Source organism: Mobula hypostoma, chromosome 8, assembly GCF_963921235.1.
Source record: "Mobula hypostoma chromosome 8, sMobHyp1.1, whole genome shotgun sequence".
NCBI lineage: Eukaryota > Metazoa > Chordata > Chondrichthyes > Myliobatiformes > Myliobatidae > Mobula > Mobula hypostoma.
Window position 1 is genome coordinate 13,194,592 of NC_086104.1, and position 14,616 is coordinate 13,209,207.

At 46.8% G+C, this 14,616-nt stretch overlaps 1 protein-coding gene across 1 annotated transcript in view; it reads left to right on the plus strand.

The window, feature by feature from the left end:
* Positions 1 to 3,729: 3,729 nt before the first annotated feature.
* kif26ba (kinesin family member 26Ba) overlaps positions 3,730 to 14,616 on the plus strand; it is a 380,767-nt gene continuing 369,880 nt past the window's right edge. Inside the window, exons 1-2 of the mRNA XM_063055472.1 lie at positions 3,730 to 4,160; positions 4,293 to 4,673. Coding sequence (XP_062911542.1) covers positions 4,101 to 4,160; positions 4,293 to 4,673 — 441 coding nt within the window. The 5' untranslated portion in view covers positions 3,730 to 4,100. The remainder of the gene's footprint in view (positions 4,161 to 4,292; positions 4,674 to 14,616) is intronic.

A 14,616-nucleotide genomic window follows, 5' to 3' on the forward strand; every position in this document is an offset into this window, starting at 1 on the left:
GCCCAAAGAGTCTGCACCGCCCAATTACAATTACGGCCAATTAAACTACTAACTCTATATCTTTGGAATTAGGGAGGAAACCAGAGCACCCAGAGGAAACCCATGTGGTCACGGGGAGAATGTATAACCTCCTTATAGAAAGTCTGTGTAATAGCATTCCTTTATCCATGCCGCCTGATCTTCTGTAACTTTGAAGATATTCTGTAGAATGATAAATCAATCTTTTAGGGCCATGGAAACAGAAGAAGGCTACTGACTCCCTTGATTCTGTTCCATCATTTAATGAGATCATGACTGATTTGTGATCCGACTCCACATCTCTTGAGCAACGGACAAAAAGCTGGAGGGATTTCAGGCAGCATCTGTGAATCTGTCAGGAAGCCACTGAGTTTTTTCCCAGTTTTCATGTGTGGCTCCAGATTTCTAGCATCTGCAGTCTCTGCATCTTGATATCTATAACATTTTTCATTAACAGATACGTCTTACCCAGGAAGTAAAATTAACAATAGCCTCTCTTTTGCAGAAGGGACCCAAGTTTTAACCTTGTGCTTCAAGCCAGTGTTTCCAGTGCTTCATTGAGCCAAAAGTGGAACTTCTCGGTGGCCAAGCACTTTAATTCCAATTCCCATTCTTGTTCTAACATGTTGGTCCATAGCCTCTTCTTCTGCCAAAATCATGCCACCCTTAGGGTGGAGGAGCATCACCTCATCTGGATAGCCTCCAACCTGATGGCATGTGTATCGATTTCTCCTTCTGGTAAAAAAATTTCCTCCCCCTTCCCTCTTCTTCTATTCCCCACTCCAGCCTCTTACATTTTCTCACCTGCCTACTGCCTCCCCCGGGACCCCTCCTCCTCCTCTTTCTCATACGGCCCACTCTCCTCTCCAATCAGATTCTTTCCTCTTCAGCCTTTCCTACCCACCTATCAACCTTCTAGCTACCCTCCTTCCCCTTCCCCCATCTTTTTATTCTGGCATCTTCTTCCTTCCTTTCCAGTCCTGATGATGGGTCTTGGCCTGAGACATTGAGTGTTTATTTATTTCCACGGATATTGCCTGGCCTGCTGAGTTCCTCCTGGATTTCTTATGTGTTGATTTGGATTTCCAGCATTTGGAGACTTTCTTGTGTTTATGATATTCTGCTGAAAATCCTGGTGTCATCATTTGGTGAAAATTCTAACCCATAGGATATAGGTTCTTTTTGACCTATCACACCCCCCTTTAGTATGTTACAGAGTCATACAACAACATGAGCAAGGTGCCCAACTGAGCTGGTCTTGCATATGGCTCATAGCCCTCTAAATCAGGGATCCCAACATTTTTTATGCCATTGACCAATACTATTAAGCAAGAGGTCTGTAGACCAGGTTGGGAAACCTTATTCAAAATTGTTTTTACCTGTGTACCCATCCAAATGTGTTTGAGACATCCTATCATTTAAATATGGTTCTGCCACCTTCTCTGTCAGATCGTTCTTTTCAAGAGGTCGAGAATACAAGAGCAGGGATGTGATGCTGAGTCTTTATGAGGCACGGGTGAGGCCTCGCTTTGAGTATTGTGAACAGTTTTGGGTTCCTCATCTTAGAAAAGATGTGCTGACATTGGGGAGGGTTCGGGGAGGTTCACAAGGATGATTCTGGGAATGAAAGGGTTATCATATGAGGAACGTTTGATGGCTCTGGGTCTGTACTCGCTGGAATCTAGAAGGATGGGGGGGCGGGGAATCTCATTGAAACCTTTCAAATGTTGTAAACACAAAATACTCTGCAGATGCTGGGGTCAAAGCAACACTCACAACACGCTGGAGGAACTCAGCAGGTCAGGCAGCATCCGTGGAAACAATGAGTCGACGTTTCGGGCCAGAACGTTGACTCTTTGTTTCCACGGATGCTGCCCGACCTGTTGAGTTCTTTCAAATGTTGAAAGGCTGGGACAGAGTGGATGTGGAAAGGATGATGGGGGAGTCTGAGGCACTGCCTCAGGATAGATGGGTGCCCTTTCAAAACAGAGATGCAAAGAAATTTCTATAGCCAAAGGGTGGTAAACTTGTGGAATTTATTTAACACAGGCAGCTGTGGAGGCCAGGTCGTTGGGTGTATTTAAGGCAGAGCTTGATAGGACGTAGTTACGGTTACAGGGAGAAGGCCAGGGAGTGGTGCTGAGGAGGGAAAAAAGGATCAGCCATGATTGAACGGCGGAGCAGACTCGATGTCTTATGGTTCAATAAACTCTGCACCCTATTTGTTGTTCCTCAGGGTCCATTTCTATTCTTCTCCTCTCACATGGGTGTGATTGGGTTGTGCAGGTTTGTTGAGCTGGTAGGACCTATTACCAGCATTTTGTGCGTTTTGCTCTGGATTTCCAGCATCTGCAGAATCTCGTTTTAAATTTTAAGTCAAATCGTCCGCAAGCCCTTCGATTCTCAGAAATACAACCCTGAATCGTACAGCTTTGCCGCGGGTTTCTGGTTAGATATTCCCGGCCCGGCCTTTCGGGTGTCAGGAGATCCGTTAGCACACGGAGATGGGTCATTTCACGCCCCGTCCTCTAGTAGCGATGCAGGACCGACAGAGGGCGCCCGGCTTCTCTCTCTCCTCCCCGCTGCAGTCCGCTCCTCGGTGAGTTTCAAACCACTTTTATTCCGGCACGTTCCTTAGTAACATTCTCTTTATTAACGAAACCACCGGGCGTCCGATACACGCGTGACCGCTTGGACTCGGTGTCAAAACCAAGTGAAAGATGTCAGTCCCACTCCTTAATAAAAAAAATGCCTCGAGCTTCTAAACTTTTTTTGTGTGTATAACTATAACGGCTGTATTGATTAGTGCGTCGTAACATTGTGGTTTTATCTTGACATTGTGTCGATTAATATGTCTTAACGTTGTGGTATCTTAAAGTAATGTATCTTAACGTTATGGATGCATTTTGCGACAGTGTCAATTGATCTTTATACTCACAAAACATCCTCGTGTTAAAGTTCACCTTGACGGTGAATTTGACAATTATTAGGATATTAATAATCCTAACATATGTCACCTGAACAGGAGTGTGAGACGAGGGTTTGGAACTGCTGGTTGTTTGACCCTATTCTGCCCCAGGAGCAACCATAGAAACGCTATCTGAGCGGCTGTGTTGTTAATGACAAGCGGGTTTCTATCAACTGCAGCGGCCCGCGAGTGTGGAGCACAGAGATTCTGCCCTGCCGAGCTGGTCTGCGGCAAATGGAGGCGATAAGCCCAGAACCTCGCCGGACCGTGCCCACCTTTAGGTGAGCCCAGAACACCCTGTGCACAGCGGAGCTGAACGTAAGTCGACCCGTCCCCACATGAATGGAACTGAACCATGCCCAGCTGAATCGTGCCCAAGCGAGCCGACTTATGCCCAGCTGAACAAATCTGTGTTCACCCGAACCGATCCACGCCCGGCTGAACCGACTCGTACGCAGCTGAACCGAATCGTACCCACTCGAGCTAATAGAACCCATCCGAACCGAACCGTTCCACACTTCCCCACCTATGCCTAACGAAACCCAGTGTTCGACACGAGCCGAGCTGTGCCCTACTATGTAGATCTAATCCGACACGTGCCCACCTGAGCCGAGCAGACCCGTGCCCACCTGAGCCGAGACGAGCCGTGCCCAGCTGTTGCGCTCCGAAGCGAGCCGTCAGCTGGTGTGTCGCTCGGCATTGGGCGGCCGAGACGAGGCGAGCCGAGCTCCGCCCACACGGCTGGCTGGCTCGCCTGGAGTTTGGTACATTTCATCTTAACCCGAGTTGCTTTGGCTGAAAGAGAGAGAGGAGAAGCAGCTGATGGTGGAAAAGTATCCAAGTTGCGGAGCACCTCGGCACAGAATCCCTCCGCAGTGTGTAGGGGGGAGGCTGCCGTTCACCCCCCTCTCTCTCTGCCCCTCCCTCGCAAACATGCAGGAGCGGGCAGACCTGCACTGAATGGGGCAGATGTGGCACGGGCTTGCATCCGGCAGCAATGGTTTGATCAGAGGGCTGGTGAAGTTTAATTTTCCTTTGACAGCGATATCAGTATCCGAGCGCTGGGTGAAACAGAGCCCGGCTTGGGGAACTGGCCCAGAAGACCTGATTTACCATGAATTCTGTCTCCACAAGCAAGGAGCGAGCAGCCTTCGCAAGGAATCGGAAGCATGTGGTGAGTGTTGTAACTCTGTGATTGATTTGTATTATATTTTTAACTAGCGCAGATGTCTGTCGATCGATTTAAGTTGATTTCTTTAAAAATGTAAGCTTTTTTTGGAGAAAAATATTTTCCATGATATTACAGGGGTCGGCGGAGAGTTACTCGCCCACAAAACTGGCAAGCTTCGCCCCAGAAATCTGGTCCAGGAAAGGATTTCAGATGTACGAGGATTCCCGGGTTGCCCACCGACCCGCCCCGGAGGGTGCTGGTTCCGTGCCGGGTTCGGGCACCGCTTCACCCGCTTCCAGCACCGGTTCTCCCGGTTCGTCCGGCGGCTCGCCGGGATCTCTGGCCGGGTCATCGCCAGGGTCGTCGAGTACCGGCTCCCCGGGCTCAGCCACCGGCTCCCTGGGGTCGGGAGGCTCGGACGATAAAGGGATTTGGTGCGAGAGCTGCAACACCAGGCTGGTGGAACTCAAGAGGCAAGCGTTGAAAATGATGGTCCCGGGCGCCTTCCCCAGTAAGGTACGTGGTCTAACCTACCCCTCCGACCGGGGCTTTTCACGCGGTCCCGCCGTGTCAGCGGCAGTCCCCGGGACACAGTCTCGCAACAGCCCTGACATTTTATCGATCATGTGTGGCGCTTGGTGAGGAGAAAGCCATCCATTAGAACCGGGTCATTAACAATGGCACTTTATACGGGATATTTTTCCCAGTCGAAATCTGATATAATATTCTTTCGTGTGCTGGAATGTTACTGACACCGGGAAGGCTGGAAATTCCTCGATTAATCTATAGAAATCCCTTCCGCCGTGCAGTCCACTCCATTCACATTTGCGACAACATATAAAACCTGAATTTGCAATGTTTGTGCGTGTGAATATCTCTGTCATATTAAAATGTTAACCTGTCTTTACATTCAGATTCATATCGCTGCTGTCAATTTAATGGGTGTTATATGAGTGTTTTAAAAAATATATATCTATATAAGTACCCACCGATTTGCTCCCCAACCGACAATTTTTGCAATTCAGGTATTGAGGCGAATCTTAAATCTGTGTGTGTGTGTGTCTGTCTGTCTGTCTGTGTATGTGTGTATGTGTGTCTGTCTGTCTGTGTGTGTGTCTCTCTCTGTGTATGTGTGTGTCTGTCTCTCTGTGTTTGTGTCTGTCTATCTGTGTATGCGTGTGCCTGTTCTTATGTGTATGTATGTGTGTGTGTTTGTGAGTGTGTGTGTAAATGTGTGCGTGTGATTGTGTGAATGTGTGTGTGTGAATGTGTTGGTGTGTGTGTGTTTGCGTGTAAAATCTAAGCCGGTCCGCGCTGCAGAGGCTGCGGCTGGTCCGTTAGAAATAGTGCGTTGTCATTCGTAGAGGCATGTTTTTTACAACCCGGTGGACCGTGCGTTCGCGTCTGGTGCAGCTGGAGGCGTGAGATCGGATGCGTTCCCGGGGAACGAACGCTCCGGGAGCCGCCACCCCGCTCGCTATCAGCGGGCGCGCTGGTGTCTGCGGCGAGTGCTCGCTCATTCAATCACTGCTGGCCGCGCAGGTACCTGCAGATGTTCAGCCGAATTCCCAGTGGGGGTTTGTCTTGCGAACCAGGCGCTTTGACTTCTTCAGATGGGGGGCGGGTGTTACTCCCCGCATCACTGCCCCGCCCGGACCCCGTCCTCTCAGGTACAACAAGGGTGAACATTGGTCAGAAACAGCCGCCTGGCCCCCACTATCTCTTCACACAATGGCAAATGAAGTCGCAGTGGCAGGAATGATTCCGGATGAGGAGTGGTTTACCGCAGGGGCAACGACGGCGCTTCGCTTTTCTCTGAAAGCATTACAACTACCCCCGGTAATTATAGTTCCTTACTTCGTGTGGAATATAACCAAAGCACTTGGCACTACGTTTAGTGGCGGGAAGGTCAGACCCTCGCCTTTCTGAATTTCTGACCCTCCCCCCACACGAATAGAAGGAAGCCAATCGGCCCATCGTGTCGATGCTCGCTCCCGATCTCCCCACTTCTTTCCTCAGAGTCCTTTTTTTTCTTATCGAATATTTATTTGAGTCAGTTTTAAAAGCTGGTTTCACTGTCCTTTGGAGCGTTATTCTGGGACAATTCCCTTCTTTCTGCCTCTGAGCATTGGGCATATCCAGTGGTTTATGGGAGGGGAGGGGCGGGCGAGAGAAAGGAAGAGGGAAAGGAAGAGAGAGGTGTGAGAGAGAGAGAGAGAGAGAGAACAGCCATAGATGAAAGATGTAGGGAGTGGAGGAAGGGGTTGTGTGCAGAGATAGATGAAAAGGAGAGATGGGGAGTGACAAAGTGAGTGGAAAGAGAGTAAAGGAGAGGAAGAAGGTGCAGAAATAGAAGAGGAATGAGAGACAAGTGGAGAGAAGGGTGTAAAGAGAAGGGGACAGAAGGAAGAAGGAGAGAGCAAGGGAAAAAGAGGGGATGAGAGAGGAGTGAGGGAGAGACTGAGAGGGAAGTGAGAGTAGGGCGAGACAGTAACTAGAAAGCAAAGGGGGTGCAAACTGGGGAGAGCGGGACAGGCAGAGAAATAAAGGGTGAAAGATTGAAAGAAAGAGAGGGGAAGATGCTGAAGGCATACATTGTGAGCTGTATAGCAGTGCACATCCCAGGTTCTGTTTACACAGTGGCTGGGGCCAGGGGTCAAGACTGGTGATCTGATTGGCAGGGAAGGTACTGCTACCAATTACACATGGGGGGGGGAGTGCAGAGTGTGGGTTGAGAGAGGGTGGGAGGCAGTGTTTGGCCAGGGAAGACCATTGAAGAGAGATCCCTGGTCTTGTGTTGCCCAGGCTGAGGCTGCTACTCCAATGATTGCGGACCATTAGAATGACTATAGCAGGTTAGGAGGTCATGTGATCCATTGTATCAGACTGGTTCAATGTAGGACTAACCCAACCAGTCTTGCTAACCTCACCTTATCCCCAGAACCCTTACAATTCTCTCCATCCTTTGGCATATGAGACTTGAATCTCCCTCACCTCTCTTGCCTATACTCAGCCGCTACTTGCCATTCTTTGGTTATTTTTCCAATAACCTTTATTCTCTGTCTCTGAGTTCTGAAGACCTCCGCCAATGGCAGTAGTTCCTTTCTCCCTACTTGCACCCTCAGTCCTGATGCAGTGTCTCAACCTGAAACATTGAGCATTCCTCTTCCTCCACAGATGCTGCCTGACCTGCTGAGATCTTCCAGCAGTTTGGCTTTTTGGCTCCACATTCTGGCATCTGCGGTACCCCCAGTTTTGCTATCTACTTGTGTCTATAGGAAAATGAAGGACTAGTGGGAAGGAGTGATTAGATTGACCTTAGAATAGGTTAGAGGGTTGGCACAACACTGTGGGCCAAGGGGCCTGTACTGTGCTATAGTGTTCTACGTTCTAATTAATTTAGCCACCTCAGTCAGATCACCTCACAACCTCCCCTGTTACAAAAAGAACAACTGGTATTTTCCCCAACTCTTCACCTCAGCCCTGGAATTAGCTCTGAAATCTCTTCTGACTGGATCTGTTTGATTCAATATAATGGTTGTGATGTGTGGTAGGCTTTTGGGTTGAGCTTCAAATTGTCTCTGAGCGACTGACCCCTTGACCTATGCCTCACATTACCTCCCAAAGCCAAAGAGGCCCGAAGGAAGGGGTTGCCCATACATCTCTCTGCTCTGTTGGAACTGTAGGAGGTGCGTCAGAGCTAGGGCAGAGATTCCATGTCCAGAAGGACAATCGCTGAGTGGATGGCTTTAAAATACCAAATCCCGTGTGTACGGGAGGATTAATAATTTGTGCGTTAAACATTGGTGTCTGGTTAAGTTATGAAGTACACGTTGCATTAATTTTTATAAATGCATGATGAATGAGAAGTTTTTGAGAACCAATTTAAAATTCAGTTGAAGAAATCTGTGTGTGTGTGTGTGTGTGTGTGTGAGAGAGAGAGAGAGAGAGAGAGAGAGAGAGAGAGAGAGGAAGAGACCAAGCACATACCAGAGTTGTGGGTTGGAGGAGCTAACTTGGTCATCTGCTGAAGGGCAGGACAGTTCATGGGTAGGGATAGGAAGATAAGCTCCCTGAAAACTGAAGCCAGTGTCTAGAGCCAATAAAAACTGTGAAATGTGAGTCAGGGACTGGTCTCCTTTCAGTTCAAGGGTGTATTTCTTTACAAATCTGTGTGTGTGTGTATGCATAATGTCTATAAATCTGTGGGTGTCTGATGTATATATACATATGTATATTGATATGTTTGTGACAACTGGGAATGTTATTTGAGTGAACATGTATCTAACTGCTTTTGCATGGGTGTATGTGTGACTGTGCATGTGTTACATTAAATACATGTATGTATGGTTTTTGATTGTGCTTCAGATAGGAGCACAATCAAGTAACAACCATATATTTACTTACTCACTCAGTGGATACACCTGCCCATTAACGCAAATATCTAAACACCCAGTCATGTGGCAGCAGCTCAATGCAGACATGGCCATGAAGTTCTGTCATTGTTCAGACCAAACATCAGAATGGGGAATATATGTGATCTAAGTGACTGACTGCGGAATGATTGTTGGTGCCAGACAGGGTGGTTTGATTATCGCAGAAACAACTGAACTCCTACTATTTTCATGCACAAGTCTCTGACTTTACAGAGAATGGTACAAAAACGAAACAAAAAAATCAGCGAGCAGCAGTTCTATGGGTGAGAACACCTCGTTAATGAGGAGAGTCAGAGGAGAATGGCCAGGCGGGTTCAAGCTGACAGGATCTCAAATCACCATGTGTTACAATAGTGGCAGAACAGCATCTTTGAATGCACAACATGTTGAACCACAGTGGAAAGGCCACAAACATATACTTAGTGGCCACTCTAGTAGGTACAGGAGGTACTTAATAAAGTGGCCACTTATGGGTGTTTTGATATGCCCATGTGTGTAATTGTGTGCAAATGACAATGCCTGCTTTTGTGTATGCCCACTCTTAAGGCATCCGTTAGTCTTGCAAGACCATGGATCTGTGCCTGGAAAGTCTTCACTCTCCTGGGCAGGGTTGTATGGAAGACCAGCAGTTGCCCATGCTGCAAGTCTCCCCTCTCCACAACAAGGGAAGAGCACTAGGGCCAATACAGCTTGGGACCAGTGTCATCGCAGAGCAATGTGTATTTAAGTGCCTTGCTCAAAGACACAACACGTTGCCTCGGCTGGGGCTCGAACTCATGACCTTCACGTCGCTAGTCCAATGCGTTAACCACTTGGCCACGTGCCCACATGTATGCCCACTAGGTGCACGTGAATATGTCTGTGTGAGTATCTGGCACACACGTATGCTTTAGGATGGATGATGTGTGTGAGAGTATCTGAGTGTGTGTGTCTTTAAAACTGTTTTCTCTATTTCCCTACTGTACAGTCTGTTCTGACTATCCAAATGTAGGCACAATTCCTCACAGACTGTGAATATGCATTGCATTCAGTCCCGGTGGCACATTCCCTTACCTGGGTCCTGTCCCAGTCCTCTAACCACATTTAGCACATTAATATTCTTTTATTTTTCCTGCGTGACTCGAAGGTTGTCAGAACGCAAGAGGTTCTTCATCATTGCAAACAAGCTGAATGATTTCAGACCATCGACTGAACTGTAATGAATGCGGATTCATTACAAGGAATATTGTACCTGTAATAAGACCATAAGACAATAGGTGGAATTAGCTGAACAGACATTTATCGGGATCAGTCAAGAGCTCCCTTTCTTTCGCCTTATGTATGGGGCTGCAAATAAGTTGGTTCTGGTGAAATATTTAGGCAGAATTTTCCTCCCCATTCACAGTGTCTGACTGATGGTTATTAAGTAGGGGGAGTGCAGCAGTGTAGTGGTTAGCGGAATGCTGCGGTGGGGGTTCAATTCCCACCGCTGCCTGTAAGGAATTTGCATGTTGTCATCGTGACTGCGTGGGTTTCCTCTGGGTGCTCTGGTTTTCTCCCACAGTTGGTAGGTTAATTGGTCATTGTAAAAGGCCCAGTGATTGGGCTGGGATTAAATAGAGGGATTGTTGCGTGGCGCGGCTCAGAGGGTTGGAGGGCCTATTCCATGCTGTCTCTTGATAAATAACAATAAATACGTTTCTCAGCATTTTGCCTAACTGTGATTGCTTTTTGTTAAATGTCACTTGTCATAATGTTGTGCTTGGATATCATTTCGCAGGGCTTCAGTGAGGGGTAGTGACCTGTGATTTCCAGGGTCTCTCTGTGACCCCTTGCTGTTGGAGGGTGCTGTGGCATAGTGGGGGCAGGTTGGCAGGGGTCCTCTGGTTTGGACCGGTTGAGTGTAAGGTCCATGTATGCTCGGTGAATGAGCTGACTTTGGAGTCATGTATGTGCACGTGTGTTGACTGTTCAGTGATGGATGTTGGGATCTCCTTGGTTCCGGAAGGGGGTTGATGCGGGATGAACAGCTGTCCCTCCGCCCTGTTGATGAGCTCCACTCTTTCCGAGGAATATGTGGCTCAGTACCTCCATTACCTTGTTTCTGTGATTCCCTTCCTGTGGTTGAGCTGAGATCACAGGGCTCGGGATGGAGCAAGGACTAAACCTGGTTTATGTGTCACAGCTCCACCAGCCACTGCTTGTAATCACAGAACTGGGGGAGGAGCAGCATTCCCCTGGCTCCAGTGCCTGGGTGAAGGGATCTTCAGATCACTCTTGAGTACTGATAATCAGCATTGAATTGTGACGTACTGCATTGTATCGATCTACTATTGACACAAGTACCGAGATATAGTGCAAAGCTTGTCGTTACTAGTGATGTGCCTCAGGGATCTGTACGGGGTCCAGGGTTGCTTGTCATATATATTAATGATCTGGATGATGGGGTGGTAAATTGGATGAGTAAATATGCAGATGATACTAAGATAGGTGGAGTTGTGGATAATGAAGTAGGTTTTCAAAGCTTGCAGAGAGATTTAGGCCAGTTAGGAAAGTGAGCTGAAAGATGGCAGATGGAGTTTAATGCTGATAAATGTGAGTTGCTACATTTTGGTAGGACTAATCAAAATAGGACATACATGGTAAATGGTAGGGCATTGAAGAATGCAGTAGATCAGAGGCATCTAGGAATAATAGTGCATAGTTCCCTGAAGGTGGAATCTCATGTGGATAAGGTGGTGAAGAAAGCTTTTGGTATGCTGGCCTTTATAAATCAGAGCATTGAGTATTAGAGTTGGGATGTAATATTGAAATTGTACAAGACATTGTTAAGGCCAAATTTGGAGTATTGTGCACAGTTCTGGTCACCGAATTATAGGAAAGATATCAACGAAATAGAGAGAGTACAGAGAAGATTTGCTAGAATGTTGCCTGGGTTTCATCTCCTAAGTTACAGAGAAAGGTTGAACAAGTTAGGTCTTTATTCTTTGGAGCATAGAAGGTTGAGGGGGGAACTTGATAGAGGTATTTAAAATTGAGGGGGATAGATAGAGTTGACGTGGATAGGCTTTTTCCATCGAGAGTGGGGGAGATTCAAACAAGAGGACATGAGTTGAGAGTTAAAGGGCAAAAGTTTAGGGGTAACATGAGGGGGAACTTCTTTACTCAGAGAGTGGTAGCTGTGTGGAACGAGCTTCCAGCAGAAGTGGTTGAGGCAGGTTCGATGTTGTCATTTAAAGTTAAATTGGATAGATATATGGACAGGAAAGGAATGGAGGATTATGGACCGAGTGCAGGTCGGTGGGACTAGGTGAGAGTAAGAGTTCGGCATGGACTAGAAGGGCCGAAATGGCCTGTTTCCGTGCTGTAATTGTTATATGGTTATATGGTAGTGAGGTAGAACGAGGTTACACAATGACAGTGCCAAGTCCAATCATCTGTACACCCTCTCTGTGGAATGTGTGCGTTTTCTCCGGGTGCTCCAGTTTCCTCCCACAGTCCAAAGACATACCGGTTAGAAGGCTAATTAATGATTGGAAATTATCCCGTGATTAGGGTAGGGTTAAATCGGGGGTTGCTGGGCAGTGTGGCTCAAAGGCCAGAAAGGCCTGTTCCATGCTGTAACTCAACAAATAAGAATGTGTAAAACCTACGGAAAAAGTGCAGCGCTTGGGAATAATAAGGTACAAGATCAGAATGAGGTAGATTATGAGGTCAAGAGTCTATTTTATCATGTAAAAGGTTTGATAATCGTGGGATGGAAATTGTTCTTGAGCCTGGTGGTGCATGCTTTCAGGCCTTTGGGAGAGGGGAGAGGAGAGAGTGGGTCTTTGGGAGGGTGAGGTCTTTGGTTATCATGACTACTTTACTGAGATAGTGTGAAGCATGGACAGAGTCCATAGAGGGAAGGCTGGTTTCCAGGATATGCTGGCCTACGTCTATAATTCTTTGCTGTTTCTTGTGGTTGCATACAAACCACAGAACATAGAACATAGAACAGTCCAGCATAGGAGCAAGCCATTCGGTCTACAATATTGTGCCAAGCCAATTAAATTTGAAATCAAATGGCCAACTAAACTAATTTCTTCTGCCTGCAAAATGTCCATATCCTTCCATTTTCCTCACATTCATTGGCCTATCAAAATGCCTCTTAAAAGTCCCTGATGTATCTGCCTCCACCACCACCCCAGGCAGCCACCACTCACTGTGTCAAAAACTTGCCCTTCATATCTCCTCTGAAATTACCCCCTCTCACCTTCAATGCATGTCCTCTGGTATTGGACATGTCAACCCTGGGAAAAAGGTACTGTCTGTCTACTTTATTTATGCCTCTCATCATCTTATAAATCACTATGAGATCTGCTCTCAACCTCCAGAGAAAACAACCCGTTTGTCAGACCTCATTATAGTACATCCCCTCTAATCCAGGCAACATCCTGGCAAACCTCTTCTGGACGCTCTCCAAATCCTTTACATCCTTCCTATAATGGGGCAGCAGATTCCAGATGCGGCCTAACTAGAATTTTATAAAGCTGCAGCTTAACTTCCTGACTTTCGAACTCAATGCCTCAGCTAATAAAAGCAAGCATGTCATTTGTCTTCTTAACCACCCTATCAACCTGTGTTACCACTTTCAGCGAGCTATAAACTTGGACCCCAAAATCCTTCTGCTCATCAACTCTATTAAGGGATTTGCCCTTTACATGTACTGTCTCTTTGCATTTGACCTACCAAGGTGCAACACTTCACATTTGTCTGGGTTAAACTTCATCTGCCATTTCTCCACCCACATCTTCAACTGATCTGTACTTCTTTGCCGGTCTACACCATCCACCACACCACCAATCTTCATATCATCTGCAAGCTTATTAACCTACCCATCTACATTTTCATCCAGGTCATTTATATACATCACAGACAGCAGTACAGATCCCTGTGGAACATCACTAATCACAGACCTCCAGCTAGAATAAGTCCTTTCAACCACTGCCCTCTGTGTTCCTTGGGCAAGCCAATTCTGAATCCAAACGGCAAATTCGCCATGCATCCCATGTATCTTAATCTTCTGGATGAGCCTCCCATGAGGGACTTTGTCAAATGCCGTACTAAAATCTATGTAAACATCCACAATTCTACCTTCATCAATCACCCTTGTTTCCTCGTGAAAACCCAAGCTGGTACAACTTGCTCCGCACAAAGCCATGCTGACTCTCCCTAATTAGACCATGGTTTTCCAAATGTTCATAAATCCTATCCCTAAGAATTATCTCTAGTAACTTCCCTACCACTGACATGAGACTCACCAGTCTATAGTTTCCAGGATTATCCCTGGTTCTTGAATAATGGAACAGTATTAGCTACTCACCAGTCCTCCGGGACCTTGCCTGAGGCTTGAGAGGACATGATGATACTGGTTAAGGCAACAGCAATCTCTTCTCTGGCCTCTCTCAATAACTGGTGTTATATCCCATCAGGCCCTGGGGACTCATTCATCTTAATGCTCTTTTAAGAGACCCAACGCTACCTCCTCCTTTACCATTGCCATACCAAGCCATCATGCAACAAGGCAGAATCCTTTCTATGGAGCATCAATGCAAAAGAGTGAAGGGCAGCAGGGACATGCTGGATTTCTGTACTTTCCTGAGGAAGTAGACACGTTGGTTATTTTTCTTGGCTGTGGCATCACAAGGCTGAAGAACCATTTCTTCCACAGAGAACTTTCCTTTCTTGACTGTGCAAAAAGAATCAACTGTTCTGGGCGTGACCCAGCAGGGCTGATTAACTTGCATTTCTGTCAATATCTGTGTCTCAGAGTCCACCAAAGACATTGTGTTCCACCTTATATACAGAATCAGAATTCGTTTTCTCATCACTGACTTAAGTCATGAAATTTGTTGTTCTGCATCAGCCATACAATGCAATAAACAAATTACAATAAAAAATATATTTTAAAAATTGCAAAAAGAGAGCGAAATAGTGATGTAGTGTTCACGGATTCATAAATCATTCTGAGATCTGATGGCAGAGGGGAAGAAGCTGTTCCT